Source organism: Hypanus sabinus, chromosome 21, assembly GCF_030144855.1.
Source record: "Hypanus sabinus isolate sHypSab1 chromosome 21, sHypSab1.hap1, whole genome shotgun sequence".
NCBI lineage: Eukaryota > Metazoa > Chordata > Chondrichthyes > Myliobatiformes > Dasyatidae > Hypanus > Hypanus sabinus.
The window spans coordinates 61935242-61956959 of record NC_082726.1 but is presented as its reverse complement, the minus strand read 5'-3'; the positions used below and the strand labels follow the sequence as shown (position 1 = coordinate 61956959).

The 21718-nt window shown below is 39.8% G+C and overlaps 1 protein-coding gene across 3 annotated transcripts in view; it reads left to right on the top strand.

Moving 5' to 3' along the window:
• Positions 1 to 21718, top strand: part of parga (poly (ADP-ribose) glycohydrolase a) — a 166516-nt gene that overhangs the window by 15496 nt on the left and 129302 nt on the right. For all 3 annotated transcript variants that reach the window (XM_059946705.1, XM_059946707.1, XM_059946704.1), the window contains exons 4-5: positions 15301 to 15460; positions 16080 to 16202. In XM_059946705.1, the coding sequence (XP_059802688.1) occupies positions 15301 to 15460; positions 16080 to 16202 (283 nt within the window). The remainder of the gene's footprint in view (positions 1 to 15300; positions 15461 to 16079; positions 16203 to 21718) is intronic.

The window sequence follows — 21718 nt, the reverse complement described above, 5'->3', positions numbered from 1 at the left end:
CAAAATGTGTTGTTACTGGAGAGAGTCCAGAGGAAGTTCATGAGGATGATTCTGGGAATGAAGGGGTTAACATTGAGGAGTGTTTGGCACTTTTGGGCCTGTACTCATTGGAATTTAGAAGACTGCAGAGGAGGGATCTCAATGAAAGCAACAGAAGTCCTCCGGCACAGAGGACGGCCCTGTAGCTCAGAAGAGTAGGGTTAGAAGAAAGAGGTCCATAGTAATAGGGGACTCAATAGTCAGGGGCTCAGACAGGCGTTTCTGTGGAGGTGACCGGGAGTCCCGGATGGTAATTTGCCTCCCTGGTGCCAGGGTTTGGGACGTTTCTGATCGCGTCCAAGATATCCTGAAGTGCGAGGGTGAAGAGCCAGAGGTCGTGGTACATGTAGGTACCAATGACGTAGGAAGGAAAGGGGAAGAGGTCCTGAAACGAGAGTATAGGGAGTTAGGAAGGTAGTTAAGGAGAAGGACCGCAAAGGTAGTAATCTCGGGATTACTGCCTGTGCCACGCGACAGTGAGAGTAGGAATAGAATTAGGTGGAGGATGAATGCGTGGCTGTGGGATTGGAGCAGGGGGCAGGGATTCAAGTTTCTGGATCATTGGGACCTCTTCTGGGGCAGGAGTGACCTGTTCAAGAAGGACGGGTTACACTTGAATCGTGGGGGGACCAATATCCTAGCGGGGAGGTTTGCTAGGGCTACAGGGCGGACTTTAAACTAGTAAGATGGGGGGGGCGGGAGACTATTTGAGGAGACTATGGGAGAGGAGGTTAGTTCACCAGTGGAGCAAGTAAATAGACAGTGTGTGAGGGAGGAAAGGCAGGTGATGGAGAAGGGATGCGCTCAGCCCGAAGATGTAGGGGAGAAGAAAGAAAAGGATAATAAATTTGAATGCATTGTTAGGGATGGAAAGAGAGGAGGAGATGGAGAGTATCTTAAATGTATCTATTTTAATGCTAGGAGCATTGTAAGAAAGGTGGATGAGCTTAAAGCGTGGATTGATACCTGGAATTATGATGTTGTAGCTATTAGTGAAACATGGTTGCAGGAAGGGTGTGATTGGCAACTAAATATTCCTGGATTTAGTTGCTTCAGGTGTGATAGAGTAGGAGGGGCCAGAGGAGGAGGTGTTGCATTGCTTGTCCGAGAAAATCTTATGGCGGTGCTTTGGAAGGATAGATTAGAGAGCTCCTCTAGGGAGGCCACTTGGGTGGAATTGAAGAATGGGAAAGGTGCAGTAACACTGATAGGAGTGTATTATAGGCCACCTAATGGGGCGCGTGAGTTGGAAGAGCAAGTGTGTAAGGAGATAGCAGATATTTGTAGTAAACACAAGGTGGTGATTGTGGGAGATTTTAATTTTCCACACGTAGACTGGGAAGCTCATTCTGTAAAAGGGCTGGATGGTTTAGAGTTTGTGAAATGTGTGCAGGATAGTTTTTTGCAACAATACATAGAAGTACCGACTAGAGATGGGGCAGTGTTGGATCTCCTGTTAGGGAATGCGATAGGTCAGCTGACAGATGTATGTGTTGGGGAGCACTTCGGGTCCAGTGATCACAATAGCATTAGCTTCAATATAATTATGGAGAAGGACAGGACTGGACCCAGAGTTGAGATTTTTGATTGGAGAAAGGCTAACTTTGAGGGGATGCGAAGGGATTTAGAGAGAGTGGATTGGGTCAAGTTGTTTTATGGGAAGGATGTAATAGAGAAATGGAGGTCATTTAAGGGTGAAATTATGAGGGTACAGAATCTTTATGTTCCTGTTAGGGTGAAAGGAAAGGTTAAAGGTTTGAGAGCACCATGGTTTTCAAGGGATATTAGAAATTTGGTTCAGAAAAAGAGGGATGTCTACAATAGATATAGGCAGCATGGAGTAAAGGAATTGCTCAAGGAATATAAAGAATGTAAAAGGAATCTTAAGAAAGAGATTAGAAAAGCTAAAAGAAGATACGAGGTTGGTTTGGCAAATAAGGTGAAAGTAAATCCGAAAGGTTTCTACAGTTATATTAAAAGCAAGAGGATAGTGAGGGATAAAATTGGCCCCTTAGACAATCAGAGTGGTCAGCTATGTGTGGAACCGAAGGAGATGGGAGAGATTTTGAATGATTTCTTCTCTTCGGTATTCACTAAGGAGAAGGATATTGAATTGTCTAAGGTGTGGGAAACAAGTAAGGAAGTTATGGAACCTATGACAATTAAAGAGGTGGAGGTACTGGCGCTTTTAAGAAATTTAAAAGTGGATAAATCTCCGGGTCCTGACAGGATATTCCCCAGGACCTTGAGGGAAGTTTGTGTAGAAATAGCAGGAGCTCTGACGGAGATCTTTAATATGTCATTAGAAACGGGGATTGTGCCGGAGGATTGGCGTATTGCTCATGTGGTTCCATTGTTTAAAAAGGGTTCTAGAAGGAAGCCTAGCAATTATAGACCTGTCAGTTTGACATCAGTGGTGGGTAAATTAATGGAAAGTATTCTTAGAGATAGTATTTATAATTATCTGCATAGACGGGATCTGATTAGAAGTAGCCAGTATGGATTTGTGCGTGGAAGGTCATGTTTGACAAACCTTATTGAATTTTTTGAAGAAGTTACGAGGAATGTTGACGAGGGTAAGGCAGTGGATGTAGTCTATATGGACTTCAGCAAAGCCTTTGACAAAGTTCCACATGGAAGGTTAGTTAAGAAGGTTCAGTCGTTAGGTATTAATGCTGGAGTAATAAAATGGATTCAACAGTGGCTAGATGGGAGATGCCAGAGAGTAGTGGTGGATAATTGTTTATCGGGATGGAGGCCGGTGACTAGCGGGGTGCCTCAGGGATCTGTTTTGGGCCCAATGTTGTTTGTAATATACATAAATGATCTGGATGATGGGGTGGTAAATTGGATTAGTAAGTATGCCGATGATACTAAGGTAGGAGGTGTTGTGGATAATGAGGTGGATTTTCAAAGCTTGCAGGGAGATTTATGCCGGTTAGAAGAATGGGCTGAACGTTGGCAGATGGAGTTTAATGCTGAGAAGTGTGAGGTTCTACATTTTGGCAGGAATAATCCAAATAGAACATACAGAGTAAATGGTAGGGCATTGAGGAATGCAGAGGAACAGAAAGATCTAGGAATAACTGTGCATAGTTCCCTGAAAGTGGAGTCTCATGTAGATAGGGTGGTGAAGAGGGCTTTTGGAACGCTGGCCTTTATAAATCAAAGCATTGAGTACAGAAGTTGGGATGTAATGCTAAAGTTGTACAAGGCATTGGTAAGGCCAAATTTGGAATATTGTGTGCAGTTCTGGTCACCGAATTATAGGAAAGATATCAATAAATTAGAGAGAGTGCAGAGACGATTTACTAGGATGTTACCTGGGTTTCAACAATTAAGTTACAGAGAAAGGTTGAACAAGTTAGGTCTCTATTCATTGGAGGTTGAGGGGGGATTTGATCGAGGTATTTAAAATTTTGAGAGGGATAGATAGAGTTGACATGAACAGGCTGTTTCCATTGAGAGTAGGGGAGATTCAAACTAGAGGACATGATTTGAGAGTTCGGGGGCAGAAGTTTAAGGGAAACACGAGGGGGTATTTCTTTACTCAAAGAGTGATAGCTGCGTGGAATGAGCTTCCTGTAGAAGTAGTAGAGGCCAGTTCAGTTGTGTCATTTAAGGTAAAATTGGATAGGTATATGGACAGGAAAGGAGTGGAGGGTTATGGGCTGAGTGCGGGTAGGTGGGACTAGGTGAGATTAAGGATTCGGCACGGACTAGGAGGGCCAAGATGGCCTGTTTCTGTGCTGTGATTGTTGTATGGTTATATGGTTAATGTTGAAAGGACTAGTTAGGATGGATGTAGAGAGGATGTTTCCAATGGTGGGAGTATCTGGAACTTGAGGGCACAGCCTCAAATTTGAGGGGCGACCCAGAGAGTAGTAAATCTGTGGAATGTTCTGCCACAGGCTGTGCTAGAGGCCAAGTCTGTGGGTATATTTAAGGTGGAAGTTCATTGTTTCCTGCTCGGTCAGGGCATCAAAGGATATGGCGAGAAGGCTGGTGTATGGGGTTGATTGGGATCTGGGATCAGCCAGATGGAACGGTGGAGCAGACTTGATGGGCTCAATGGCCTAATTCTGCTCCTATGTCTTATGGTCTAAACCCTATGTCTCTTATACCTCCCTATTATATACCCCTTTCAGATTACCCCACAGGCTGCTATGCTCCAGAGAAAAAAATTGTGACCAAGCTCATCTCTCCACATAACTAAAATTCTCCAATCCAGACAACATCCCTGTGAATCTCCTCTGTACTGTCTCTGGTGCAACCACATCCTTCCTATATACGATGAGCAGAACTGCACACAATAGTCCAAGTGAGGTTTCTGTGCTGTAGAACTAACTGTCATATTTGCAGTACTAAATATGTTCCTGGTTACCAAATCTGCAAAACAATCTTAAACTGATAATTTAACACCATTGGGTGGTGAATATTACAAATATGCTGCAGCATCCCTTTATTGCACTCTTTTGGTTTCATTTTCCATTTGGGCAGTTTTGGTCTGTACTAAAAGAACAATGTACCTGTAAAAAAAATGCTCTAAATTAATTCCTCGTTTCAAATGTTATGCTTTGGAAAGAATATTTTCTTGTCGTAATTGGTGTTTAGAATATCTTGAGAGTTAGATATTTTAAGTTTGAGGAAGATTGGAAGGGAGATTTATAAAAGGCTGCTTCCTCAGGCTGGCAGGCTAGGATGGCAATGAGTGTCATCACTTCGAAATCTCAAGTATCCTCTTATTTTAGATGTCTGTGGCTACTCAGACATTGTTGGACTCTGACTTTTTGATATTAGGAAAGGAAGGGGTAGGGAGATCAGGGTTGCAAAATGACTGGGTACAAGGTAGCAGAGGAATGTATGGAACTATAATGGCTTACTCTTCCTAATCTCCATTTTCTTAGCTATTTATTACAGATATTTTTTCCTGCTATGGCAGCAACTTGCCACTGTATCAGTCCAAGACTTCTTGCTTTAGAGAATGAATGGTTTTAATTTTTGGAACTTTGCTCTTCTGAACAAAGGAGGGCGAGAGGTGACTCGATTGAGTTGTACAAGATGATATGAGGCATAGGTCGAGTGGAGAGCTGGAGATTTTTTTCCCCAATGCAGAAATGGCCAATACAAGGGTGGCATAATTTTAGGATGATTGGAGGAAAGCATAGGATGGATTTCAGAGGACACACTGCCAGGGGTAGTGCAAGAGGCAGATGTAAGGGACATTTAAGAAATTCTCTGAATACAAATACTCTCCAACCGATTGGCCATTATCTTTGAGAGAATCTTAGCATCACCATTCAATAATGAAATAGGTCTGTATGAGGCACAAACAGGATCTTTATCCTTTTTGAGAATTAAAGAAATAGAAGCCTCATAAAAAGTAAAGGGTAAATCACTTTTCACAAAAGAATCTTTAAACATCTCCAACATAAGTAGAGAAAGCAATTCTCCAAATTTTTTATAAAATTCTACAGGATAGCCATCAAGTCCCAGGGTTTCAGATTGCACTGAAAAAATAGCTTTATGAATTTTGAATTCAGTAATTTGGGCATCAAGAGCTTTTTGATCCTCAGGCTTTATAAAGGGTTGTTATTCTTTTTCAGATGTTCGGAGACTATTTAACATTATATATTCACCCTCTTCTAAAACTCTACAATGTGTTGTATCTTTGGATGTTGAAAAAGCATTTGATCGCGTTTATTTAATGTTTTAGAAAAATTTGGTTTTGGTATTAATTTTAATAAAGCTCCTATTGCTACTGTTGTCTAATAACTGTAGGTCTCCTTTTTTTCAGCTATCATGGGGGACAAGACAAGGCTGTCCATTAAGTCCTTTGTTATTTAATTTAATATTAGAACCACTTGCTATTGCTCTTCATGAAGCCAAAAATATTCATGGGATTTTTGTGAATGAGACCATGCACAAGATCTCTCTTTACGTTGATGATTTATTGGTATATATATCTAAGCCTGAAGAATCTATTCCTGCTTTGCTAAAATTAATTGACATATTTGGAGATTTTTCAGGATGTAAAATAAATTTTAGTAAAAGTGAATTACTTCCTTTAAATGAATCTCTCTATATATGATAATATTCCTTTTAAAATTACAGATTCTTTTAGATATTTAGGTGTCAATAGTACTAAAAAATATAAGAATCTTTATAAAGCCAATTTTCCTCCTTTAGTGGACTCTATGAAGTACTCATTTAGTAGATGGAGCCCACTTACTTTTTCACTTGTTGGTCATATTCATGTATTTCAAATGATGATTTTACCAAAATTTCTATATTTATTTCAGAATATTCCTGTTTTTTTGACTAAGAAGTTTTTTGTTCAGATTGATTTTATTATTCTATCTTGTATTTGGGGTAATAAAAGACCAAGAATTAGTAAATATCTTTTACAAAAGTTGAAAAAGGATGGAGGTCTCGCTTTGCCTAATCTAAGAATGTATTATTGGGCTGTTAATTTGCGATATATGTCCTTTTGGTTATAGTAGGGTGATCTGAATGATCGGCCAATTTGGGTAGACTGAAAGCTGTGAAACAGTTTTACTTAACTTTGTTATTAGGAGTTGCTCTACCTATACAATTAGCTAAAGTTGCCAATTTAAATCTATATCCTGTGGTTAAGCACTCTTTACAAATTTGACTCCAGTTCTGCAATTTTTTTAGTCTTAAAAAATTTAAACTTTGTAGTATAATTTATCGTAATTACTTTTTTAAACATTCCTGGAGTGATCCAATTTTCTTACTTTGGAAAAATAAAGGTATTAATTCTTTTTTGGACTTATTTAAAGAAGACAGATTAATGTCTTTTGAACAATTAGATGATAAATATTCTCTCTCATATTCACACTTTACAATACTTTCAAGTTAGACATTTTTTACAAAAATATTTAAGTAATTTTCCTTACATATTGGAAGCTGACGTTAGATACTATTATGAATATAAACTTTGATGAAAGGTTCTATTGGAAGAATTTATAATGTATTATTACAATGGGATAAGCGTCCTTTACGTAAGATTAAACGGGATTGGGAGGAGGAACTCAATTTGACTTTTATATGGGAGGATTGGACGCGGATTCTGAAGCTGGTTAACTCTTCTTCAATCTGTGCTAGTCATTCACTGATTCAGTTTAAAATTGTACATTGTTACCATTTGACAAAGGAGAGACTTTCTAAAATATTCCCAATGTTGACAATTGTTGTGATAGATGTAAAACTGAGATAGCTACACTGACACATATGTTCTGGTCATGTTCTGTATTAAAACAGTTTTGGAAGTCAGTCTTTTCGACAATTTCTAAAGCATTCAGAATCAAGTTACAACCTAATAAATTGACTGTGCTGTTTGGAATAATTCCTCAAAATATCCATGGTATTTCTATGTCTGACCAACATTTTATTGCATTTGTTACATTGATAGCTAGGAGGGCCATCTTGTTGAAATGGAAGGATATATCTGCTCCTACTTCATCACAATGGTTCTCTCAAGTGATGATGTGTCTTAGCTTGGAGAAAATTAGAAGTCGAACCTTTGAACCTTTATTTGATTTTGAGAAGAGATGGGGCTCATTTGCTCGTTATTATCATTTCAATTAACTGATAGATTTCCTCCACGATCTAAGTGTAAATTTTTTTTGATATCTTCTTTCTTGTTGGCGGTTTGATGTTTATTTTTAGAAGCTTTCTGTATGACTCATGGCTCCGGGGTTGGACCCCCAATGGGTTTCTTTTTTTTTCTCACTTTTCTTGCTTAGTAGGGTTTTTATTCACAAAATTTTCAATCTTTAAGATAATTTCTTTTTTTTTTGAGGCATTGTAAGTGGTGTTACTTCAATGTACCTGTGTTATTTTTGAATAATAATAATAAAAAGATTTGAAAAGAAATTCTCAAAATCACACATCGATGATAGAAAAATGGAGGTCCATGTAGGAGGGTATGGTTAGATTAACCTTAGAGTAGTTTAAAGGTCACACAACATCATTCGCCGAAGGGCTTGCACTGTGCACTGTTCTATCTTCTATTATGGGTGCAATTTTAAATGAAAATGAAAACTGTAGCTCCTGGTAATTAGCCCAGCTCCAACCTTGTGTTGGGGTTGTGGTGGTCGGGACAGTTTGCTAATATAACTGGACAAGTAGGCAATCAAAATGGCTCAAGATATTCATGGACACAGGATATTGGTTTCCTACAAGCAGCCTTTCAGTTGGCTCCAGTTTTGCAAGGGATCTTTGGTGCCACACATGATTAAACATTCTTTTAATTTGAGGCAGGTATTTTTACTTGTGCTGTTTACAGCTTCTCAGCTGGAGCTGACGTCATGTGGACTTGGTCAAATTGAAAGCTTGTTTCCATGTGACTAGTGCAGACCTTGGAAAAAGATTAGGAAATCATTGTCTTAGTTGATCTGTCTGAAGGTAACCGGGAATATTTCTGATCTTGTCTTTTGCAGTCTTTTGAGCTCTCTCAATACTGCCAATGGGGAGGTTCATAGATCCCTTTAATTTTGTTAGTCATGTAATTGTCTTCCACCACTCTTCTTGAAAAGCTTTGATCTCATTGATCATGAAATTGTTTAACTGGACATCATGGGTAACAATGATTGGTTTTCAATTCCTGACGCTGTATGTAAGGAGTTTGTCCGTTATCCTCGTGATCATTGAGTGCCCTATGGGTGCTCTAGTTTCCTCCCTCATTCCGAAAAGACACATGGTTTACAGTTAGTGAATTGTGGACATGCTGTACTTCCGCGGGAAGCCTGGCAACACTTGCACGCTGCCCAGCACATCCTCTGGCTATGATGATTCATTGATGCAAATTATGCTTTTCTGTGTATGTTTTGATGTACTTGTGACAAATAAATCTAATCTCTCTCTTGAATTCTTTAAAATTTCATCCTTGATGGTAGCTGCATCTTGGTCTTTGATTTACCTTAAACCAATTTATTCATTCCATTTCACATGATCCACCATTTTTTTTGGGCGTGTTGTTTTGCACTTGTAGAAATGGGATTGGTCGTTTGGTTTTAGTAGGTCAGGTCATGGCAGAATATACTGACCTACATGGTTATAGATTTTTGTTACTGATGATGCACGGTAGCATAACAGTGCGATGCTGTTACAGCTCAGAGTTTAATTCCAATGTCTTCTGTAGGGAGCCTATACATTCTTCCCATGGAATGCATGCATTTTCTCCCAGTTTTCTGGTTTCCTCCCACTGTCTTTGGTTCCTAATTTTTTGGTTATCAAAATTTGATTTTACATGGCACCAAGTGCATTATCTATTGTTCCATCATATTCCCACTGTAAATAATACTTCAGCAATGTCTATTGTGGTTTTTGCTTGCCAATCCACACGTCATATGGTAAACTTTGCTGGTGGCTATCTTTGTTATCTTATCCCTTGTGGCTATTTGCTTGTCTTGCCAACTTATTTGAGGATAATGTAGTGTCTAAGGGATAAATTGCTACATATTCTGGACCCAGAGGTGGGAAAAAAAATACTTGAGGAATTTGGCCGGTCAGGCAACATCTGCAGAGGAAGGCTGTTCCCCTGGACTGAAAAATCACCTCTCAGCCTGTTAGCCCAAAGGAAGGATCTGACCCAAATTGTTAACTCTCCATTTCCTTCCACTGATACTACCGGACCTGCTGAGTTTCCCCAACAGTCTTTGCCAGCTAGATGGGAACTGCTGTGCAGCACCTTTGCTGAAAGTGCTGAGGTTAACTCTGCTCTTCTCTCTACATCTGAATAGCCTGTTGCTACTCATTTCTGTTCTTACAAAAATGTCATTTGGAAAGAGACTTTGAGTTGCCTTTGGAGTAGCAGTGCATTCCATTTAATTGCACCATCAGTTAATTGGGGCAAGTACTTGTTTCGGAGAGCTCTTAAAGAACAGAAACCAATTGAGAAAATAGCTGAAATTCTCCATTTATTTGGGACATTGTGCTGCTTAATTGGGACAGGAGACTTGCTGAGGTTTCTAACTGGCGTCATTCACAGGCATATGGTTGGCCATTAGACATTACACCATGATTAGAGCGAACATTTTTCAAATAGTGTCAGCTGCACGTGTTTGTGTTCAAAGAGCAGTGATTTTGTTTTTGCTGAGACGTTGTGAAGGCAGTCCATTATCTGCTCTAGGTGTCTGTGCTGATTTTCTTCATTAGTCAATCAAAAGGACGTGTTGGCATACACTGGATGAATTCCTCCAATAACTATTAGGAGCTAATACAGTTTTATCATACAGTAGTAGTATTATTAGAGTCCTAATTTTGTATTTCATTTAAATATTCTAATTTTTTTACTCAATTAAATGGTGGTTTGTCTTTTTTATACCTTTTCAACAATTTCCATGAAACTTTGACGAATTGGGGAAACTGCTTAATAAGGCCAAGATGAACTGGTGACAATGTGTCCCAATTAACTGAAATCCACTGTATATCTTTGTAGGAGTCCATTCACTTAAGAACAAAAGGATGTAAATTTAAAGTCAAAGGTTGAAGTAGATTTATTATCAAAGTACTTTTATGTCACCATGTGTGATCTTGAGATTTATTTTCTTGTAGCATTTACAAGAAAATTTAAAAAAAATAGAATTTATGAAAACCTATATATAAACAATGACTGAAATCTTGAAAATCATACATTTAAAAAAATAATGCTGAGAACATGAATTGTTGAATCCTTGAAAGTGAGTCTGGGCTTGAGGAGTCAGTTCAGTATTGAGGTGAGTGGTTCAGGAGTCTGATGATTGTATGGTAATAACTGTTCCTGAACGTCGCGGTGTGGGACCTCAGGCTCCTGTACCTCGGCAGAATAAGTCACAGGATTTCTGAAATTAGTTTAATTATTCTTGAATTGAAAGCTTATAAACAAATGAAATATGAATGAACTCATTTTTTAAAGTCAACTTGGAATCAGCAAACGTAAAATGATTTTATTTCATTATTGATTCACATACTTAATGCTTAGCACATCACCTGCAGATCATGATCCAAAAACTATTGGGAATATCATCAGCGCTGAGTTCCCATTAACTTTAGACAGCATGATAATGTAGATGATAGTTGACGCTGTGCAGCACCAACGATTGGAAGGTTGTGGTTCAATTCGCATTGCTCTACGTAAGGAGTTTGTACATCCTCCATGTGTGGGGGGAAAACTCCTAAGTAGTTTTCCCCCCACATTCTAAAGGTTAGGGTTACCTGGGTTAGGGTTAGTAAGCTGCGGGCATGCTCTGTTGGTGCTGGAAGCCTGGTGACCCTTGTGGGCTGCCGCAAGTACGTCATCAGATTGTGTTGGTGGTTGACGCAAATGACACATTTCACTGTATTTTTCAAAGTGCATGTGACAAATAAAATTATTTATCCAGTTGTGTGTGTGATACAGGCCGTGTGTGATACAGGCCTTGCGTCAGTGCTTATAATTGGTTTGATGTGAAAGCAAGACGTGCCTCAGTAGAAGTGCTGGTCTGTGTGGTATTAGAACTTAAACATGCTTACATTCTTGTAGCCAAGAGTTATTGCACATAGCACCCAAATTTAAAATTTTATCTTTCACGAGTGATTAATAGAGTTAAATTTTAAATTATTTTTGTACGGCATATTTTGAAACAATATTGTTTGTGTTTCAATTTAATCTTTTACTTGGCTCTATAATTTTTCTGGAAACTCTTTGTTACTCAGAGCATTTTTAAATGTCATTGAAGCAGCATGCCGTTCGCTATTAATGTCATTAAAATAAGCTTGTACAATAGGTATGGTAAGGTTACAGGTTTCTGCACAGTGTAGCTTGTTATTCCGGGGTATATTCGCATTGAATGGAGCATGTTGTGTAATTGACAGACAGTAAACTACTACATCTGTAGAGGTGCTGCAGTAATGTGTATGGCCAGCAGTGGAAAGACTAGGAATCAGGAGCACTCATCTGCTTCTGGGCTGTTCTACTGGTGGCGTCAAAAATGGAACAACCTGTAAGTGTATGTTTTAAGTTTTTAACGTCCCCAATACATTAACAACATTGTGCATATTCTGTAATCACCTGATCTTAAACTATGGTACTATTGACACATTTCTGAGAAGCCTTCATGTCTGTGTGTCATAGTTGGGAATGTTATGTCATTGACTATATAGCCTGCAACTTGAATGAGCATATGCTGACATAATTCTGAACTGAGATTATGTAGGCGATGGGGAAAAAAGTACTCTATATTTTTTTACATTCAAATATTGATTTGTACATTGTTTTGTGGACAGTATTTTGACATTATCTCACTTGTTTCAACTCCATTTTCTTTACATTACACTAGAGACTATGCTCACCAGTGAGAAAAATTTTCTCTGGGCAAGGCACCTACTGGGTTTTAACCAGTATAGTTCCAAAGGAGACAAGAATGTTTGGGAAGTAATTTAGTTATTATGCTGGTTGTAGCATTTATAAGGATCAGGACACCAGTGTATTGAGTTGACCATGCCATTTTTTTTCATAACCAAGATGTATGCATTACATTAATACAGTTTTGGACTGAATTATAATTGTTTGCCTTTTCATCTACTTTCTTAATAGTCTATAGGGACAATCAACATTCAGGTTTAACTAGAGACCAGTCCTTTGTGTATCACCTCACAAAGGGCAAGAAAGTTTTTTTTAAATAATGCATTGTTAACTTTTCATAACAATGTTAAAATAATACTGTATACCAAAAATATAGATCAGTGTCTTTAAAGTTTTCCATATGAGACTACTTTAAACTTTTAATTTAACCTGAAAAACAAGAGCTTCCCTTCCCAGGACATCTCGTCCTCCTTCAAAGAAAGAAGTCTTCCTTCCTTCATCATTGATGCTACCCTCACCCGCATCTCCTTAATTTCTTCAACATCCACGCTCACCCCATGTTCCTGCTACCTTTACAGGGATAGAGTTCGTCTTGTGATTACCTATCACCACATGAGCCTCTGCATCCAACACATTATTTTCCGCAACTCCGCCATCTTCATAGGGATCCTGACACCAAACGTATCTTTACCTCAACCCTACGATTCCCTCGACAATTCATCCATCCCCACGAATCTCCTTCCTGGCACTTAATCCTGCAAGAGGCTGAAGTGCTACACCTGTCCTGACACCTTCTTCCTCCATTCAGGGTCCCGAACAGTCCTTCTAGGTGAGGCAACAGTTCAGCTGCAAATCTGCTGGGGTCTTCTATTGTGTGTGGTGCTCCCGATGCAGTCTTTTCTGTGTTGGCGAGACCCACTATAATTTGGGTACTGCTTTATTGAGCAACTTCACTCCATTTGGTAGAAGCAGAACTTCCAGGTGACCAACATTTTAATTCCAATTCCTATTCCTGTTCTAGCATTTTGTTCCATGGCCTACTCTTATGCCATGACGAGGTCACGCTCAGGGTGGAGAAACAACACCTTGTATTCTGTCTGGGTAGCCTCCCCTCATCTATTCCCTACTCTGGCCTCTTACTACTTCTCACCTGCCTATCACTCCCTTCTGGATCCCTTCCTCCTCCTCTTTCTCCAATGGTCCACTCTCCTCTTCTATCAGATTCCTTCCTCTCCAGCCCTTTACCATCTGGCTTCACCTATCACCTAGGTATTGTCCTTCCCCTCTGTCCCCCCACCTCTTTATTCTGGCAACTTCCACTTTTCTTTCCAGTCCTGAAGGAGGATCTTGGCTGTTTATTCATTTTCATAGATGCTGCCTGACCTGCTGAGTTAAACATAGAAGATAGAATAGTACAGCACATTACAGGCCCTTCGGCCCACAATGTTATGCTGACCCTCAAACCTCCTCCCATATAACCCCCCCCCCCCCCCCCACCTTAAATTGCTTCATATACCTGTCTAGTAGTTTCTTAAACTTCACTAGTGTATCTGCCTCCACCACTGACTCAGGCCGTGCATTCCACGCACCAACCACTCTCTGAGTGAAAAACCTTCCTCTAATATCCCTCTTGAACTTACCTCCCCTTACCTTAAAGCCATGTCCTCTTGTACTGAGCAGTGGTGCCCTGGGGAAGAGGTGCTGGCTGTACACTCTGTCTATTCCTCTTAATATCTTGTACACCTCTATCATGTCTCCTCTCATCCTCCTTCTCTCCAAAGAGTAAAGCCCTAGCTCCCTTAATCTATGATCATAATCCATACTCTCTAAACCAGGCAGCATCTAGGTAAATCTTCTCTGTACCCTTTCCAATGCTTCCACATCCTTCCTATACTGAGGTGACCAGAACTGGACACAGTACTCCAAGTGTGGCCTAACTAGAGTTTTATAGAGCTGCATCATTACATTGCGTCTCTTAAACTCTATCCCTCGACTTATGAAAGCTAACACCCCATAAGCTTTCTTAACTACTCTATCTACCTGTGAGGCAACTTTCAGGGATCTGTGGACTGTACCCCCAGATCCCTCTGCTCCTCCACACTACCAAGTATCCTGCCATTTACTTTGTACTCTGCCTTGGAGTTTGTCCTTCCAAAGTGTACCACCTCACACTTCTCCGGATTGAACTCCATCTGCCACTTCTCAGCCCACTTCTGCATCCTATCAATGTCTCTCTGCAATCTTCGACAATCCTTTACACTATCCAGAACACCACCAACCTTTGTGTCGTCTGCAAACTTGCCAACCCACCTTTCTACCCCCACATCCAGGTAGTTAATAAAAATCACAAAAAGTGGAGGTCCCAGAACAGATCCTTGTGGGACACCACTAGTCACAACCCTCCAGTCTGAATGTACTCCTTCCACCACGACCCTCTGCCTTCTGCAGGCAAGCCAATTCTGAATTCACCTGGCCAAACTTCCCTGGATCCCATGCCTTCTGACTTTCTGAATAAGCCTACCGTGTGGAACCTTGTTAAATGCCTTTCTAAAATCCATGTAAATCACATCCACTGCACTACCCTCATCTATATGCCTGGTCACCTCCTCAAAGAACTCTATCAGGCTTGTTAGGCACGATCTGCCCTTCACAAAGTCATGCTGACTGTCCTTGATCAGACCATGAGTTGCTCCAGCACTTTGTGTGTGTTGGATTGACTGAGTGTTTTTTTTAGCTCACTTGGAAGGTTATACCAGTTCATTTTGAAATTAAGAATTAATGCAAAAATACTTAGAGAAGCTTTTACCTTCTGAAGTATATGGAATGGTTAGAATATATGAACAATAAATTAACTGAATTTCAGAGTACTGTAGTTAGTAGTTTTGTTATGCTAACAGATGTTTGACTTTTAGAAGAGGGAATTGCATGGAAGATAAGAAGCCTATTCGAGGAAGGCATACTGCAGATGTCAAATGGCTTGGAACTCCAATCACTGAGATGAGAAGAATGCCAGAATGCAGTGGCACTTTGCCAGTTTTAAGAGCATCTGGCAACCATTCCGTAACCATTCGAGTAAGTTAAAATCCTTTGTCTTTTTCCAAGCAGTGTACTGATTTTGTTTTGAAAATGGATGAAGTTATCTTCGTTTCAAGTCAAGTTTATTGTCATTTAACTATATAAATGTATGCTCTCAAATTAAACAACGTTTCTCCAAACCTGGGTGTTAAAGCATAGTAGTACACAGAACACACATGTAATACACAATAACTTAGGGAAGTAAGGATAAAATCCACAGATAATTACACATAAATAAAGTGAAGTTCGTATATTAAATGTTGTTAGGTACAGAGCAGATTAACCAGTGACACTTTGAATACAATGTGGCGGGGAGTTCAGAAGCCTGATGGCCTGTGGGATGAAACTGTTTCCCATCCTGACTGTTCTTGTTTTTATGCATTGGAGTCTCCTGTCAGAAGATGCTGGATGGATGGGTGGGATGTGATATGGCATTTCCTGAAAACATTGTTTTGAAGCCTGTTTTCAAATTGGATGTTGTGCTGTTTCTTCCAAATGTTTAAAATATATGAGACAGAATAAATAATTCTGCATTTCTGTAGATTGAGTGTGCAAAGTTACTTTTTATGATTTTTTTCCTATAATTATAGTTGTTAACTCGATGTTTGTACTGCAGACAGACTTGTTGAAAAGCAGTGATGTTCCTCGACCTTTTCCCACGTACTACAAAGATGCCTGGGATGACAATCATGTGAAAATGCCTTGCTCTGATCAAAATCTTTTTCCTGTTGAAAATGAGGTAAAGAATGCCCAGACTTTAAATACTAATATACCTATTTCTATGTTAAAAATATGTGCTCCAACCAAAATAGTAGTAGTTTCAGTTATCATTCTCCAATCCAGGCCAGAATCCCACATCTTAACAGGCTTTGCAGTATTTATAATACCATCTTCCTGAATTGGGAAATGGTTAATTTATCAAGTTTAAATGTATGAAAGGTATTTATTCTATGTATTAGAATGTAGCTTTCTATCTAGGAATAGATGCAATAACTTGGAACTGAATTGTTTTCAGACTAGTGTCTGAAAGATATTGGCAGACAATTTGTGATGAAGGATATTTGCAAACATTCCTGCACTGGAAAGACCAAAAATGGTTTAAAAATGATCAAATGATCATCTGTTGCCTTATTTTTTCAACCTGCTCCCCTTCTGGCCCCTCTGTCCTCAGCCCTCTAGATTCTTGTAATGGCATTCAATGAAAATTGGAAGAACGGCAGCTCATCTTTCTAATGTTTAAAAGGTTAAGTTTCAAACCCGTGGATTCAAATACAGTAAAAAAAAATACAAATAAGGCTTCTGCAGTTGTCATTTGCCCTTTTTTAACCCTTCCTTTATTTCTTGTTCCATCACTAATCCCTTTTGCCTTGTACTATTGTCACATTTGACATCTAATCTTCTTACTTTCAGCATTAAAGATCTTCCATTTCATTGCACTAGCAAACCAGTTCTGCCCCACCTAAAAAAATTCTCCTTTCTCGGTCCCAGATTTGGGACCTGGTGTCCGACAGCAAATGATGGCTTTCCTATGATCTCATATCAAACTGGTAAATTGCCCTGAAGACCCTGTGCTTGCTTAGACCAGGCTTTCAGTATGCGGTTCCATTCATTACAATGAGGGTTATTGTCCCATCTTATTGAGAGGCAAATGGGAAGTATTTTCCCATTTAATAATTTTTAATGTTACTGGATCATGATCTCTGCTTCTTTATCCACAGATGCTGCCTGATTTTGATATTTCCACCTTTTTCTAATTCTATTCTAGACTTCCATAGATTTGGCTTTAGAGCAGGGGTTCCCAACCTGGGGTTCATGGACCCCTCAGTTAATTGTAAGGGTCCATAGCATATAAAAGGTTGGGAGCCCCTGCTTTAGTTCAAAGTAAAATTTATTATTACAGTGCATACGTCACCACATACAGCCCTGAGATTCTTTTTCTGGGGGCATATTTAGTAAATCTATAGAATAGTAACTAAACAGGATCTGTAAATTGTGAACATCAGGAACCATGAGCAAACTGCAAATGCAGATAATAATTATAGAGGAATAAATAATGAGCATGAAATTACAAGATAAAAGAATCCTTAAATGAATGTAGTTATCACTATATGTTCAAGAGCCTGATGGTTGAGGGGTAGTAACTGTTCTTGAACCTGATGGTGCAAGTCCTGAGGCTCTTGTGTCTTTGACCTGATGACAGCAATGAGAAAAGAGCATGGCCTGGGTGGTGAGGATCTTTGATGATGGATGCTGCTTTTCACGTAGATGTGTTCAATAGTTGAGAGGGTGTTACCTATGGCGTACTAGGTCAACTCCACTTCCTTTTGTAGGATTTTGTGCTCAAAGGTACTGGTGTTCCCATACGACGCCATAATGCAGCCAGTCAGCACACTGTCCACCACACATCTATAGAAGTTTACCAAGGTTCTTCATGACATGTCGAATCTCTGCAGACTCCTGTGGAAGTAGAGGTGTTGTTACGCTTTCTTCACAATTATATTCATATTACAGGTCCTCTGAGATAGTGACACCCAGGAATTTAAAGTTACTGACCTCCATCTCTGATTACAGTCTCATGGACCTCTGGTTTCCCTCTCTACTATCAGTTCCTTGGTCTTATTGACATTGAGTGAGAGGTTGTTGTTATTACACCGTTTGGCCAAATTTTCAGTCTCCTTCCTGTATGCTAGTTTATCATCACCTTTGATGCAGCCTACAACAGTGGTGTCATCAGCAAACTTGTATGTGGTGTTGGAGCTGTACTTAGCCACACAGTCATAGGTGTAAAGCAAGTAATGTAGGGGGCTAAGTACAGATCCCTGTGGTGCTCCTGTACTGGTGGAGAAGACGTTTTTGCCAATATGAACTGACTGGGGTCTACAAGGGGTTATTGAGGCCCAGGTCTTGGAGTTTACTGATTAATTTTGAGGGGATAATGGTGTTAAATGCTGAGCTGTAATTAATAAAGAGCATCCTGATGTATGCATCCTTGCTGTTCAGATGTTCCAGGGTTGTGTGAAGAGCCAATAAGATAGCATCTGATGTAGACCTGTAGCTTTGGTAGGCAAATTGGAGCAGATTCAAGTCATCTCTCAGACAGAAGCTGATAAGCTTCAACACAGCCTCTCAAAACAATTCATTGCTGTGGATGTGAGTGCCTCTTGGTGGTAGTCATTTAGACAGGTTACCACATTCTTTTTGGGCACCAGTATGTTTGAAGCCTGCTTGAAGCAAGTAGGTATCACACACTGCCACAGCAAGAGATTGAAGATATCCGTGAGTACACAAGCCAGTTGGTCAGCACAAGTCTTCAGTACTCAACCAGGTACTCCATCTGGACCAGATGCTTTCCTTGGATTCACTCTCTTGAAGGCAGACTGAACATCACCTTCAGATACTGAGACCAAAGGATCATCAGAAGACATATAAATGTGCAATGGTTCTTCCCTGTTCTGGTGAACAAAGCGAGCACAGAAGGCATTGAGCTCATCTGGAAATGAAACTCTGCTGTTCCCTATGTCTCAAGGTTTAACTTTGTAGGAGGTTATGGCATTCAAATCCTGCCCCAACGGTCGAGCAGCCCTCGTTGATTCCAATCTAGAATGGAATTTCTACTTTGACAGAGAGATCACTTTCCAGATGTCATACCTGAACCTCTTGTAGCATTCGTGATCACTAGACTTGAATGTCTCTGATCTGGCTCTCTCTGGATATCACTGTTCATACAGGGCTTCTGATTACTTACAATCTTGAAAGGTTAATTTAAAGAAGATGGGTACCTTGTTATTAAAAATGATAGGAAATGTAAGAAGAAAATTAAGAATTAAGGCATGTGCTTCTTGTGCTGGAAGTGCCTGTTACCATGCTGCATCTCTAAATATAGGAAAAAAGTGCAGGTTGAGTACTCCTTATCCGAAATTCCAAAAATCCAAAAACCCAAAAACCTTGAAGTTTTTTTGAGCACTGACATGACATCACAAATGGAAAATTCTACAAGGTGTTGGTAAGGTTCCCAGGCAATGCACGGGTCTCTGTGTATCACAGACATTCTGAGAAATGACCTCACATACTGTATGTAATGAACAGGTTAATGAAAAATATTTTTTAAAACAGCATAAAACAATAAATGAAGATCTTGATCGTGTATTGAAAGAAGGGATTCGTCAGCATGGAGTGAGCATATTTCACTTAATAGTATGCTGATCATGAAGCAAGCTAAAATCTATCACGGGTGAACTGAAAATTGAAGATGATTGTGAATATTCAGTGGGTCAGTTGCAGAAATTTAAGAAAAGGCACGACATTAAATTTTTTAATGATTCAAAACATTTTGAAGATAAAGCATCTGATCACAGACAGGCATACTTTATTGATCCCGAGGGAAATTGGATTTCGTTACAGTCGCACCAACCAAGAATAATGTAGAAATATAACAATATAAAACCATAAATAAATAATAATAAGTAAATTATTCCAAGTGAAAATGTCCAGGACCAGCCTATTGGCTCAGGGTGTCTGACACTCCGAGGGAGGAGTTGTAAAGTTTGATGGCCACAGGTAGGAATGACTTCCTATGACGCTGAGTGTTACATCTCGGTGGAATGAGTCTCTGGCTGAACGTACTCCTGTGCCTAACCAGTAAATTATGGAGAGGATGGGAGACATTGTCCAAGATGGCATACAACTTGGACAACATCCTCTTTTCAGACACCATCGTCAAGAGTCCAGTTCCACCCCCACAACATCACTGACCTTACGAATGAGTTTGTAGCAGCAGAGAGATTTAGGGATAAGTTTGCCAAGATCATCACTGATGAAAATCTAACACCAGAACAAGTCTACAATGCTGATTGATTTTATACCTAAAATAAGACAAAATATAAATAGTGTACTGTAATATTTTAATCAAAACATGGCATCGTGGGTGGAGACTGAAAGTCTGCTGTTTAACATCTGATTCAGCTATTCTCCTGGTGCTGCTTTTGTTACATTGTATTTACATTATTGATGGTATATAATAATTTTTACTGTTAAGTATGTATGTGTGGCATAACAAGTATAAGACAAAGACTGCTTACCAGTAGGTCATAAATTCAGAGTTGGAAATGATGGTGATCCCATGCTACTACCTCAATATTCATTCCAAAATCTGAAACACTTCCAGGGTGCCTAGGCGCAACTTGAGTAGCAGCAGTACTCTCGGATACGATTACATATTCCTGTTTCAGCCTGATACAGCTAAAAAGCACAACTGCTTCCAAGGTCAGTACATTCAACAAAGATGTCTTAATGTGTTTAAACAAACTATTCCTGCTTAAAACTGACAGAAACGACACTGATTGTGGTCAGAAGTGCCCACGGAGGACATCTGAGGAAGCGTGGGTGAATATAAGGGTTACAAGTGCATTTAAGGAAACGGGGTTTTAAACTCCCTATACCAACTATCTTGCTGGTGAACGTGCAGTCTCTGAGCAAAATCGATGATCTCTGAGCCAGGGTGCTGAATCAGAAGGACATTAGGACCACGTGTGTTTCATGGAATCCTGGTTAACCCCTTCCGTACTGGATGCAGCGATCCAGATCAACAGGTTTATTATACATCGTCAGGATAGATCTATAGAGTCTCTCAAAAGCAGATGTGGAGGAATATGCTTTGAGATGATCAACTCTTCTTGCTGCACGAATATATCAGTGCTGTCCCAATTCTGCTCACCAGACCTGGAATATCTAGCAGTAAAGTGCTGTCCTTTTTACCTACGACAGGAGTTCTCTGGGATCATTTTGGTAGTAGTTTACATTCCATCTTAGGCCAGTGTCAAGCAGGCTTTAGATGATCTGAGTAATGGGATCAACATGCACGAAACAGCACACGCTAACGTGTTCACTATCGTTTTGGGAAATTTTAATCAGGCCAGTCTGAAAAAATCATTAAGCAACTACTGTCAACAGATCACTTGCAATACCAGAGGAAATAACACACTGGGCCATTGCTACACCACCATCAAGAATGCTTACTGTGCTATTCCATGCCCTCACTTCAGGAAATTTGATCACCTATCTGTACTTCTACTCCCTGAGTATAGGCAGAGACTGAAGACTCCAGCACCAGCAGTGAGGACCAAGAAGGTATGGACAAGGGAAGCACAGGAGCGCCTACAGGACTGCTTTGAATCGGTGGACTCGACTGTATTCAGGGATTCATTTTCGAACCTGGATGAGTACACTGCATTTGCTACTGACTTTATTAAAACTGTG